This window comes from Pimephales promelas, chromosome 14 (assembly GCF_988280905.1).
Source record: "Pimephales promelas chromosome 14, fPimPro1.hap1.1, whole genome shotgun sequence".
Taxonomy (NCBI): domain Eukaryota; kingdom Metazoa; phylum Chordata; class Actinopteri; order Cypriniformes; family Leuciscidae; genus Pimephales; species Pimephales promelas.
In genome coordinates, this window is record NC_142782.1 from 15,860,473 (window position 1) to 15,873,930 (window position 13,458).

The 13,458-nt window shown below is 38.3% G+C and overlaps 2 protein-coding genes across 3 annotated transcripts in view; one reads left to right on the forward strand and one right to left on the reverse strand.

The window, feature by feature from the left end:
* Positions 1–1,634: 1,634 nt before the first annotated feature.
* Positions 1,635–5,023, reverse strand: kazald3 (Kazal-type serine peptidase inhibitor domain 3). The gene is made up of 4 exons (XM_039663417.2): positions 4,380–5,023; positions 3,544–3,704; positions 1,896–2,043; positions 1,635–1,798 (listed from the first exon to the last, which is right to left on the reverse strand). Exons 1-4 carry the CDS (start codon positions 4,882–4,884, stop codon positions 1,713–1,715), a joined length of 900 nt encoding a protein of 299 aa, XP_039519351.2. The 5' UTR covers positions 4,885–5,023; the 3' UTR covers positions 1,635–1,712.
* A 1,490-nt stretch (positions 5,024–6,513) lies between these two features.
* The window catches only part of LOC120473513 (uncharacterized), a 48,659-nt gene continuing 41,714 nt past the window's right edge, over positions 6,514–13,458 (forward strand). Inside the window, exon 1 of one of the 2 annotated variants that reach the window (XM_039663419.2) lies at positions 6,514–6,842. The gene's annotated coding sequence lies outside the window, so the exon portion shown is untranslated. The remainder of the gene's footprint in view (positions 6,843–13,458) is intronic. The other variant, XM_039663418.2, reaches the window with a different exon arrangement.

A 13,458-nucleotide genomic window follows, 5' to 3' on the forward strand; every position in this document is an offset into this window, starting at 1 on the left:
ACTTCCATCTGTGCATTTCAGTGGGGATTTTTCAGCGCCATATTTTGCATTGTTACACCAGTCTTTAAAGTTGGCATGAAATCAAATTTGACAAATCTTCTTTTTATATGTAATACTGTAGTGTTTATTATAAATTATTTATCTGTGCACTTCATTCTTTTTTTTTTTTTTTAAATTCATGTACCCATATAATCCTTAATCAAATACATTACACTTCCCTCCCCCATCGAAACGACTTCTCTTCTATTTCACTCACATGGAATGGCGAAAGGGTGCAGCCAGATCCGATGAGGGTGCGGCTATCAGTGAACCGCGTCTCAGAGAATCGTATTCAAATCTGCCTTCATTTTGTATGCAACGCTCAACCTCCAATGATCCAAATCAAGCCCTGCCCTACATTTTTTTTCTAATTTCACAAGCCGTTTCACTCGGATATACGTCACGACAAGGAAAAAATGACAATCTCAACTTCCGTTTCACGCCGATTTTAAGAGTTAATCACAGAATCAAAAGATTTGTCTTAAAGCACTAATTCATTTTGCAACAAATCCTGTGGCTGCATCTGAAATTGTATGTTCTCTGAGTAGATACCTTTTTTTGAGTAAGTAATTACTTTGTGACTGTTAAAAAGTATGTTCTATATAGTATGAATGAAATCCGGACACATTTATGTTGTCATTGTCATGTGACCTACCAGCGTCAGTTGTGTCACTTCACTTCAAATCCACTATTTTGGCCTCATAGAATATTAGAGTGTATATTTGATATACATGTCAGCATCTCACAGGAAGTTTTGGTAATTTTTGGGGGGTTTTAATACTATGAATTCACAACTACTATTTTTCATCTACTAGGGAAGGATGCAGCCAGTGATTTTCTTTATGAATGAGTCATTGAATTATTCCTTCAACAGATTTGCCATTCAGGAACAGCATTGTTGCTTGGGGACTGAACAGTTCTTCTATGGCTTAGTTTGGAACTATTTCCATTTATAGAGCAAAAACTATTACCGATTAACTGGCACTATTGTGTCTAATATGACAGTTACTCAATATTAAATAGTTGTATAAATGTATAATTTTGGGAATTACAATTAAAGCTCGTACGATTAACTAATTGTGAAAGGGACGATTACAACATTCCATTTCTGTTTACTCCAGTTGAGTTGTAATGTTATATTTACAATACGTTTAAAAAAAGAAATTTTAGAACAAAAGCGAAAAAAGTGTTGAAACACACACAAATGATTTTAAAGTCAATTCTACAGATCAAAATTCATAACTGCACTTATAATACGAAAAGAAAGGATCAACAAATACATATTTTTGTCAGAATCATGCAGCTCTCACACATTTCACATTTATTTATGTTTTGTTCATGTTTTGAAGGAGAGTGGTTGAAAGAAAAGGGACATTGAGCTCCAGTAGCTGCTCTCTGTGCCGAATTTTAGAGCTTCTAGCAGTTCCTGAACTGCTCCAATTGCTCCTCCGCTCATCTCATGGTGTGTTTTTCATCCCTTTTAGTGGCCTGTGCCATTGGGAATTTATTCAAGCTTATTCCCTGCTGCCTCCATGTTTGATTATCCAGATGTAGAAAATGCTCTTGGGGGTGGGGGCTTTTACTTTTTTTTGCAGTCAATGCCTAAGTGTCTTCTTGCCATGTCACAAATTTAATAAGTGAAAAACATTGTTTTCCTTGAGGGTCTTGGATGTTTAGTAATAATCCGTGTCATAGTCCCGTAATTGGTCATAGCCCATCATTTCATTCGTGTTTTGTTCCAAATAGGCAGACATCTCATCTGAGTAAAAAATAAAACAATACATTTTACATAAAGGTAATGAGACAGAAAGTCTTAATGTGTGGGCAGCATTACAGCTCGGGGTATATCTTTTTACCTGGTGGAAGGATTCCTAAAATTGCTGTGGCTGAGATGTGACCAAGCTCATTTCGAGCAATGCACCTGTATGTGCCAGAATCCATCTGACTGGCCTCTTCAATCTGCAGCCAACTGGAAAGTTCATACTTTTGAGGGCCACCTCGTGACTACAGGAAAAAAGAAATGGAAAACGAAATGGAAAGGCTGAGGTGGATCCTAAAATAGATTAGGCTACATTTTTCCTATATCTGCTGAGGAAGGGGATCCATATATATATATATATATATATATATATATATATATACAGTGTTGGGAGTAACACATTACAAAAGTAATACATTACAGTAACATATTAGTTTTTGCTGTAACGCAGTAGTGTAAGGCATTACTAATCAATTTTCAGTAATATTTTACTCGTTACATGTTCAGTGAGGCTTGTATTACAGTTGTATTACAGTGTATTGTCTGCTTTTACTTCTTAAAGGCAACAGACTATGTGGAAGTTTTAAAGCAGTCTTTTAGTGCCAGTTCAGAGCGGTCGCAGCTGTAACATTGTTTTTTCCTCAGAAATGCGAACACGAAAACTAAAATAAAATGAATATTTTAAGTTCTATGGAGACTGGAGAGCCAACCCTTCCTGATCTGATTTGCGCAGTGTAATTAACAGAATTACAACAAATATATTTTGCCTCCTATTTTTTTGTCACGCATGAATGTGTGTCTTTTCCCTAATACTAAAAATAAAACATAGACTGATATTTGTCTAATGTCTGGAGTCCTTTAAGGAAGTAGCCTATATACGTTTCAATACATGAATTTTCGGAGAATTTTTATTTCAAGTTTTGACTGCAAATGTCATCATGTCCATAATGCTGGACTTCCCCAATTTTAAATAATTTATCCTCAACTAGTTTTGTGGTGTAGGTCTACGTATTTTATAATGTTAACTTCAAATAATACTAATAGCCTAATTTAAAGATAAGGCAGCATTGGATCTGGACGGTACGGAGAATAACGCTGGAGTTGGAAGAGGTGTGTCGCGATTCTGTAGGTTTGTGGATCTGAGTCGTGTGGCGAATCGTGATTCCGGTTTCATATTGCATATCGTTACAGCCCAAAAGTTAAGTTCTACTTAGTTATTTTGGTGAAAGTAACTCAAAAGTAATACATGAGTAATGTAACGAATTACAATTCTGAGACAGTAATATTGTAAGGTAATGAATTACTTTTAAATAACAGTAACAAGTAATACCTAATGTATTACAGTTTGGAAGTAACTTGCACAACACTGTATATATATAATTCTTGACAAGTTCATTAAGGCACACAGCTAGGAATGTCCTAAATCTTGGAACCATAAACAGTGCAGTTAGACATGAATAATCAAATCAAATTTGCTGGCTTTAATCACATTTTCTGCACTCATTTTGTGGAGAAAAAAACTGTTATTGAGAATAATTTATTTCAACGTGGTATCATGTATTAGCCTAAATATTTAATAAACGGACACATGGAAGGAGATGAGTAGACTTTTATGAATGACATGGATATAGCTATTAGAGTTCTGTGGCTGCAGATACTGTGTGGCCCAAGTCAAAGCTATAGCTATATTACTTTACAAAGTTTCTTTTTAAAACAACGCTATTACATTTGGACCTATACTTTACCTGAACAGATATGTGGGGATCATCGCCAGGTAAAATGACCTCTTTTCCATCTTTCATCCATTCCACTAGCGCCATGGGAAATGCAAATACCTCGCAGAGAAATGCAATACTGCTGCCCGTTACATTTACCAGATTTTGCGGTGGCACTTTGATGACGGGGGCTTACCAGAAATAGACAGAAACAGAAAGAGGACATATCAGGGACCACATTCAGAAACAACTTCCTATGTCAGCTTGATGTGAAGAGCAGCTTAAAGGTCATAAACCCAGTCTTTAAAGTCACTGGGAAAATTATAGGGGTGAGGTCCAAAATTCCGGCAGCTTAGAGAGAAAAACACTCTTGATATAACACTTCAGTTCCAAGTGTGAAAGAAAATTAAAAGACTGGAAGAGAGAATCTTTATATATATATATATTACAAGATGCTTCTTGTAAAAAAAAAAAAAATACTTGAGCTATTACAACTCTATTTAGCCTATTAGAGAAATACATACATACTGTACATACATATACATACATGCATGCATATACATAAATGTTAGAAAAATACTTGAAAAAGTCTAATCTATGCATTTAAAAAAGAAAAAAAGAAAAACTTTCAATTAAATTATACTAAATGTTGGTTTGAAAAACACTCATGTTATAAATAAATACATTTTAAAAAAGAAAAGAAATATAGAAAAATACTAAGAAAGAAAGAAAGAAAGAAAGAAAGAAAGAAAGAAAGAAAGAAAGAAAGAAAGAAAGAAAGAAAGAAAGAAAGAAAGAAAGAAAGAACAAGTAAATATGTGGTTGTAAAATGCTGTGATAATTGATTGTAATATTCGTACTACTACCTGTCCTGCATGGCCCGTCGCTCGCACTGAGTCCAGGCTTTGAATAAGCTGCTTCTTTGTATTTGCAGAGATTCATATAGGTCTGTCCGTCTGAGCCACATAGAGGTTTCTGAGACGAACAGACACACTGCGCTTCTGGCTCATCACCGTCCGCTCCATCTGAACTGTCCAGTTTGCACTCCATGTCCTTTCCACACAATCCATAATAGAGATTTCTCTGGCCGAGATCACAGGTCTGTCCCTCCAGGTTGGCGCATTGAGAGCAGCAGCCGCAACTGTCCTGCACCAGCCCCGCTCTACAGCCCTGCGCCAGCGGGCACAACTCCGGCACACACTCCTCACACTCTTGCGTCCTGTTCCCCTCATCAAACTCATCCGTCCCTTTGTAATAGTCGAAGGTGGCCAAGTCCTCATCCATGTAGTCATCTTTATAATTGGGGTAACCTTCTCCGGGTCTGACGCTCAAAACCAAAACAGCAAACATAACTATTTGCATTAACATCATGAGAGCTTATTTCTCGTGCCCCAGCTATGCATGCAATAAATGCAATTTTCCCCCCAAAGCTGCAGCTTCATCCCCGACAGCCGTTCTGCGTGCCAGTCAGTCTCACAGCCTCTGAAACCATCTGTGGCTGTGAAAGAAAATAAACACAGATATCCTCCCCCACTCCCGCGAGATTTTTGTGGTGTGTTAGAAGTTTACGAAACGATACATTGAGTTTAAAGGAGTGTATTTACAGCGGACGAAAGCTAACGACCACAAGGTGGCGGCATATCTCTAAACTTCAACTTCAAAGTGAATTCTAATGTTTGTACTGTAGTCATTAAAACCGGAAATAAATTGTCAATTTTGAGCCATGCGTTCTCTCAGAATTTCTAAAATGTATTTTTTTTTTCACGAGTTTAAAAAAAAAAAAAAAATCCACATTTTATAACCATTGCTGAATTAATTAAAGTGACCTTGAACCAATTCAAATTAGATCATTTAAATTTACTTTTTCGGTCAAAATGAATTTAAATTATTTTGCATGCATGTCTAATCCATGTCTATTATTATCATTTGTATAGTAGTAAACCCTGAGATCCCCTACACTGTGGGGACCAGTCAGCGATCTCTACAAGGGAAATGGATTAGTAAGCATAGGCCTACTAAATGAAAATGTAAAAATGTAGAAAGTTGCCTGTGGGTTTAGTGTAAGGTGATATGCCTACAGTAGGTTATAAAAGTTTGTACAGTATAAAAAAAAACAACACTATGCCTATATGGAGAGTCCAACGAAGATAGTTATTTAAAGCCTATAATGGCCCCCTCTGCTGGCTACAGGAAACCATTGATTGACAACTAAACACCTATTGAGGCCATATGCACCATCCACAGCATCCATTTATAAAACAAAACAACAAATTACAAATAAATAGATATAAGACATTGGAAAAAGAAACATTCATTGGAACTCATTTTATTAGTAGTGGTTTTATTAAGTAAATTTATTGGCTAGTTTGTGTGAAGCATTTTGTTTATTTAGACACACAGAATGCAGATATTATACAGATTAAGCAGGATTATGAGGGTTGAACTGGTTAGCCTACAATAGCAATTGAGAGGCATTCCAACCTCAGGAGCCGTTGTATCATACTTATCAGGCGATGGTATGCTTTAGGGAAACACTTAGTGTATCTACTTTTATTAGTCTACAAACCATAGGCCTACACACAGCCTTCAAAACTAGGGACATTTTAAAAATATATATTATTATTTTCACATTTCTGTGCAAATATGTTATGTCACTGTGAAAAAGAAGCGCAGTTTTATAAATGAAAGGCCATCACTAAATAATAAAGGTAGACGTTCATAGGTAGCCTATTGGTCTATAATACAATTATTATCATTAGGTCTACTACAACATCAAACGTATATAAATATGTGTTTTGCCGTTGCGAAGTAAATAACTAATAATAAATATGGGAGTTGTCTCGGTCGGTCGTAACTTCACCAACGCAACAGGTTTGAAGGAAATCCGTTTTTGCGTGATCAAGCCAAGCGTCAATCGAAGACATCTTGGTCTATTTTATCATCACACACAAGGGGGCGTACGGACTCACTCTCCCCCTCCACACTGTCCCAGTCTGGCGTACCAAAACAAATCCTCCATCCTTCCGTGCAATGCGATCCTGTACCGCCTTCCGGCTCCCTCAGCAAGTTTGTGTGAGCCAGCCTGTGATAGTGTTCATAGAAAGACGGCCGTTTATACAGCGGTACATGTGTGGGGAATGGTGTCCTGGTGCGATTCATGCGGGATAAAGCAACTAAATAACGAGGAACATTAACCAGCGATCAACAGGACGACGCTCGCTCTGGTCTATTCCCGACAGACAGCAGCGAAGTTTGGTTGAGCTCAGATCCTAAACTGCTGCTCACACACAGGTGGGACAGACAGACGGCTATTTGAAGTTGACGAAAATGTGTGTAAAGTGAAACGTTGTGCTTTTATCACGTTGTGTGTGTTTTTACCTGCTTTATGTCAGGCTGCTTCGGTTGATCTTGACTCTTGAGACTAATGGGAATAATAAAGCAGGCTAGTCAAATCAGCTAACAAAGAAACTCACACGCGAGCTATTTACATTTCTGACCATTACAAAAATACCATAATATTGTTTACGCCAAAATACTATGTTTACTAAATGTATTGTTAATGCAACAATACGTTAACGTTTTCATAGGGAACTTGGGTATTGTCGTATTAGCTAACAATGTCAACACAATGTAAATTAAACAAAATTACAAATATTATAAAAGCTGTTTGAAGGGTACCATGATCCCATAACCGATTTTCAGTCGTTACTATGGTAACAATATATGGATGGACATTTCCAATAGCTTGAACTGTGGTGTACTTCATATTTATGCCTTTTGTATGCTTTATTGTGCGGTGTACGATTTAGTTAAGGCATGCTTGCTCTGATTTTTTTTTTTTTTTTTCAGTAGGCTAATAGTTATTATTTTTTAATCATCAGTATTGTTGCCAGGATAAACATTAGTTGTGGTATTTTTCTGGTTGTTGTTAATCAAGTTTTCTACATTCAGTCAAGCTGTGGATCTGCAGTTATGTGATTCTGTGCTTGGTATTGTAGCACTTTCCATGCCTTTCAAGCTTCTAATTTTGTCTTGAAACAATTTACACAGTACACGAGTTTGTTTTTAAAAGAGAGGGTATCAGCTACACTGCTTTTTAAATGTTTGAGATCAGTTAAATTAATTCTATTGTTCAACAAGTATAGATTTTATCCTATATTACAGGAATAAATTAATAAATTAAATTATTTTAAAATATATTCAAATAGAAAAGTTATTTAAAATTTCAATTTCACAATATGACTGTTTTAACTGTGTTTTTGATCAAATAAAAGCAGCCATACGAGACTTCTTTTAAAAACATTACATCTTTTGAACTGTAGTGTATTTATCTAAAGTCTGTTAATCAACATAGCTCAGTTGAATCTTAATAAGTCAACATAATACAGGCATATTTATAAATCCTGTCACTTTTTAAAATTCACATTTTTCTTAGTGATTTCACTTTCTCAGTAGTCTTTTCTGACAGGTTAGCTTATCAGGTGATTTCCGCACATATGCTGAATGTCGTCGTCATCTGTAATTTGTGTGCAGGTGATGGGCTTCAACATGTGTGTGTAGTGAAGCCCTGCCAGTCATGCTCATTCATTGGTGTTGTTGCTAGAGCATGGAAAGTATTTTACCTCTGCCAAACTGGCTGAACCAGAGTGTCAGTTGTGCACACACGCATCATGAAAAAAAGACAGGAAACACAGTGGCGTAAAAAGGCTTCAAGGCAATCAGTTGGTCCTTGCTGAACTGGGTTTTTGCCAGATAGGCTAGTTGAATGATAGTAAAACTATAGGCTACTAAAGAAAACAGTTACATTCCTTCTTAGAGCATCAATCACCTGGGCTAGCTATCTTTTTTTTTTTTAAGAGTATGGACAAAAGTATTTTTATAAGTAGCTAGTTTGGCTTTTTTTAAAATCATTATTTTGGCTTAGAGATTCTCTTTGCAAAGTTAGTTTGAAAAAGGTTGAGGTTATAATTGGTTATTGTTGTCCTAGAACCTTGAGTTAACGTATGGGTACTCGTCAGAATTGTACTCAATAAAAAGTCAAAGTATCTAACCAAAAACATACTTTTGTGAAAGTAAACTAAGAGTGTGTTCACACTTGGCATGTTCAGTTTTATTAAAACGAACCCTGGTGCGATTGCTCCGTTAGTGTGGTGCATTTAAATACATGTGAATGCTGCGAACCCTTGTGCACACCAAACTGCTGAAAAGATGGGTCTCGGCCCACTTCCAAACAAACTCTGGTGCGGTTCGAATGAAATATGAATGCTATACAGACCAAAGACATGTTAACAAACCAAAAATAGGACATGATTTGTTATGTTTCCAGCTTTAGCATTAACAGTTTTCATGCATATTTAAAAAAAAAAAAAAGTGTTTTGTTGGAGATCTGACCTCTTGTACCCAAACCACTTCCATACTATTGAAGTAGCTCCCTTTTTAGGAACTAAATCTTAGTCGGATTCGGAGGCTGACATCCGCTGTGCTATTACTCAGGTAGTTTTGTTGTTGTGCGCGTGTTAAGTAACGTAAATATGCCATGCGTCATCATGCCACTATATCATCAATATCGCGTCCTCGCACAACGATATCATCAATATCGTGATATGACACTTTTTATCATGTAAAATATTATTATCTTGGATGGTATGATATGGCACAGCCCTAGAACTGGGGATGAATGGGGAAAATATGCAGTGGAAGTGGAAATGGGGTAAGAGTCAGGTTGATCTTTTATTGAAAAGTGTTGGGTATGAAGAGAGTTGGGGATGAAAAGGGAAAGGCTGAGGTGAAAGGGGAAAAGGGATGGTAGTCAGGTTGATCTGTTATTGAAGAGAGTTGGGGATGAATAGGGAAAGGATGAAGTAGAAGAGGGTAAAGGGGATGGTAGTCAGGTTGATCTGTTATTGAAGAGAGTTGGGGATGAATAGGGAAAGGATGAAGTAGAAGAGGGGAAAGGGGATGGTAGTCAGGTTGATCTGTTATTGAAGAAAGTCAAGGGTGAATAGGTAAAGGATGAAGTAGAAGATGGGAAAAGGGATGGTAGTCAGGTTGATCTGTTATGGAAGAGAGTTGGGGATGAATGGGGAAAGGATGAGGTGGAAGGGGAAACAGGATGGTAGTAGTCAGGTTGATCTGTTATTGGTGAGAGTTGGGGAAGAATAGGGAAAGCAAGAAGTAGAAGGGGGGAAAAGATGGAGGTTAGGTTGGTCTGTTATTGAAGAGAGTTGGGGAACAGGGAAATGATGAAGTGCAAGGGCAAAAGGGATGGTAGTCAGGTTTGTCTATATTGAAGAGAGTTGGGGGTGAATAGGGAAAGTATGAAGAGGAAGGGGAAAAGGGATGGCAGTCAGGTTGATCTGTTATTGAAGAGAGTTGGGGATGAAGTGAGTTGTGGATGAATAGGGAAAGGATAGGGTAGATGGGGAAAAGGGATGGTAGTCAGGTTGATCTGTTATTGAAGAGAGTTGGGGATGAATAGGGAAAGGATGAAGTAGAAGAGGGGAAAAGGGATGGTAGTCAGGTTGATCTGTTCTTGACGAGAGTTGGGGAAGAATAGGGAAAGCATGAAGTAGAAGGCGGAAAAGGATGGAGGTCAGGTTGATCTGTTATTGAAGAGAGTTGGGGATGAAGAGAGTTGGGGAATAGGGAAATGATGAAGTGCAAGGGGAAAAAGGATGGTTGTCAGGTTTGTCTGTAATTGAAGAGAGTTGGGGGTGAATAGGGAAAGTATGAAGAGGAAGGGGAAAGGGATGGCAGTCAGGTTGATCTGTTATGGAAGAGAGTTGGGGATGAATTGTGTTGGGGATGAATAGGGAAAGGATAGGGTAGATGGGGAAACATGATGGTATTCAGGTTGATCTGTTATTGAAGAGAGTTAGGGATGAATAGGGAAAGGATCAAGTGGAAGAGGAAATGGGGTGAGAGTCAGGTTGATCTGTTATTGAAGAGAGTTGGGGATGAATAGTGAAATTATGAAGTGGAAGGGGGAAAGGTATGGTAGTCAAGTTGATCTGTTATTGAAGAGTGTTGGGGATGTCCTTAAGGAAAGGATGAAGTAGAAGAGGGGGAAAGGGATGGTAGTCAGGTTGATCTGTTATTGAAGAGAGTTGGGGATGAATAGGGAAAGGATGAGGTGGAAGGGGAAACAGGATGGTAGTAGTCAGGTTGATCTGTTATTGATGAGAGTTGGGGAAGAATAGGGAAAGCATGAAGTAGAAGGAGGAAAGGGATGGAGGTCATGTTTATCTGTTATTGAAGAGAGTTGGGGAATAGGGTAATGATGAAGTGCAAGGGGGAAAGGGATGGTAGTCAGCTTTGTCTGTAATTGAAGAGAGTTGGGGGTGAATAGGGAAAATATGAAGAGGAAGGGGAAAAGGAATGGCAGTCAGGTCGATCTGTTATTGAAATGAGTTGGGGATGAATAGGGAAAGGATGAAGTAGAAGAGGGGAAAAGGGATGGTAGTCAGGTTGATCTGTTATTGAAGAGAGTTGGGGATGAATAGGGAAAGGATGAGGTGGAAGGGGAAACAGGATGGTAGTAGTCAGGTTGATCTGTTCTTGACGAGAGTTGGGGAAGAATAGGGAAAGCATGAAGTAGAAGGCGGAAAAGGATGGAGGTCAGGTTGATCTGTTATTGAAGAGAGTTGGGGATGAAGAGAGTTGGGGAATAGGGAAATGATGAAGTGCAAGGGGAAAAAGGATGGTTGTCAGGTTTGTCTGTAATTGAAGAGAGTTGGGGGTGAATAGGGAAAGTATGAAGAGGAAGGGGAAAGGGATGGCAGTCAGGTTGATCTGTTATGGAAGAGAGTTGGGGATGAATTGTGTTGGGGATGAATAGGGAAAGGATAGGGTAGATGGGGAAACATGATGGTATTCAGGTTGATCTGTTATTGAAGAGAGTTGGGGATGAATAGGGAAATGATCAAGTGGAAGAGGAAATGGGGTGAGAGTCAGGTTGATCTGTTATTGAAGAGAGTTGGGGATGAATAGGGAAAGGATCAAGTGGAAGAGGAAATGGGGTGAGAGTCAGGTTGATCTGTTATTGAAGAGAGTTGGGGATGAATAGTGAAATTATGAAGTGGAAGGGGGAAAGGTATGGTAGTCAAGTTGATCTGTTATTGAAGAGTGTTGGGGATGTCCTTAAGGAAAGGATGAAGTAGAAGAGGGGAAAAGGGATGGTAGTCAGGTTGATCTGTTATTGAAGAGAGTTGGGGATGAATAGGGAAAGGATGAGGTGGAAGGGGAAACAGGATGGTAGTAGTCAGGTTGATCTGTTATTGATGAGAGTTGGGGAAGAATAGGGAAAGCATGAAGTAGAAGGAGGAAAAGGATGGAGGTCATGTTTATCTGTTATTGAAGAGAGTTGGGGATGAAGAGAGTTGGGGAATAGGGTAATGATGAAGTGCAAGGGGGAAAGGGATGGTAGTCAGCTTTGTCTGTAATTGAAGAGAGTTGGGGGTGAATAGGGAAAATATGAAGAGGAAGGGGGAAAGGAATGGCAGTCAGGTCGATCTGTTATTGAAGAGAGTTGGGTATGAAGTGAGATGGGAATAAATAGGGAAAGGATAGGGTAGATGGGGAAAAGGGATGTTAGTCAGGTTGATCTGTTATTGAAGAGAGTTGGGGATGAATAGTGAAATTATGAAGTGGAAGGGGGAAAGGTATGGTAGTCAAGTTGATCTGTTATTGAAGAGAGTTGGGGATGAATAGGGAAAGGATGAAGTAGAAGAGGGGAAAAAGGATGGTAGTCAGGTTGATCTGTTATTGAAGAAAGTTGGGGATGAATAGGGAAAGGATGAGGTGGAAGGGGAAACAGGATGGTAGTAGTCAGGTTGATCTGTTATTGATGAGAGTTGGGGAAGAATAGGGAAAGCATGATTTAGAAGGCGGGAAAGGATGGAGGTCAGGTTGTTATTGAAGAGAGCTAGGGATAAAGAGAGAGTTGGGGATGAATAGGGAAATTATGAAAATCCTGGAATGTTTTCATCCAAAACCTTAATCTCTTTTCGACTGAAGAAAGAATAACATGGATATCTTGGATGACATGGGGGTGAGTAAATTATCAGCAAAAGTTTTTTTTAAAAGTGAACTACTCCTTTAAGGTGCTGACATTTTTATTATTATTTTTCAAAATAATTGATTTGATGGTCAATTTTGAGAACAGGTGCATGCTGGTAAAGTTTGGCACCAATAATTTTTTTGCTAGTATACAATGCACCGATCGCCCTGTTGGGGACCAGAATCGGCCCATTTTTAGCATGATCGGCCCTTGCCAGTGAGCGGCTGGTCAGTCTCACGTTTTGTTTGGTTGTCAGCGGCACATGCAATAACATCAGCATTATCACTCTCTTCTCTCTGACTGTGAAGTGACACACACCCTTCTCTCACTCACTCGTCTCATTCGCATAGGTTAAATAGTGCTTGTATTGTGCATAATTGTAGTCATTCTCGCAGGTCTTGCACTCGCATCAAAAATGTGTGGATGTTTATAAGTGGAGTGCACAAGCCACCTCTCAGTCTCTAACAGATTGTGTGAGTATGGGTTTTTTGATGGCCGATGGCCCCTGAGAGACCAGGGTGGCCGATGGCCTATATATATATATATATATATATATACACATTTAATGAACTTATATTTTAAAAAAATCTTTAAAATAAACATGCTTGTGCCCTATGGCAACTTCTTGAATCTGCAATCCCATCTGCAGGTTTTTTTCACAAATAAAGTCATTGTTTAAAAATGAATGTGAATAAAAAGAAAGTAAACACTGTAACAGGGCAATCAGTAATCTGGTAATTTCATGCGCATTGATAATCATATATTTAAAAAAAAAAAAAAAATTTTTTTATTTTAACTTTTGACAAGGTAAACCCTGTTCACACCGGAACGAATTTCGCGCGTGATATTCGTCAACGTTTAATGCCTTGTGACTAAACAATGGGCGC

Bases quoted from the DNA above. Each gene is read 5' to 3' on its own strand.
- kazald3 (XM_039663417.2), bottom strand. From the start codon at position 4,884: ATGATGTTAATGCAAATAGTTATGTTTGCTGTTTTGGTTTTGAGCGTC. The intron at 3,705-4,379 runs GTAGTAGTACGA...ATTTCTGGTAAG, and splicing joins CGACGGGCCATGCAGGACAG to CCCCCGTCATCAAAGTGCCA. The intron at 2,044-3,543 runs GTAAAGTATAGG...TTTTTCCTGTAG, and splicing joins ATCCCCACATATCTGTTCAG to TCACGAGGTGGCCCTCAAAA.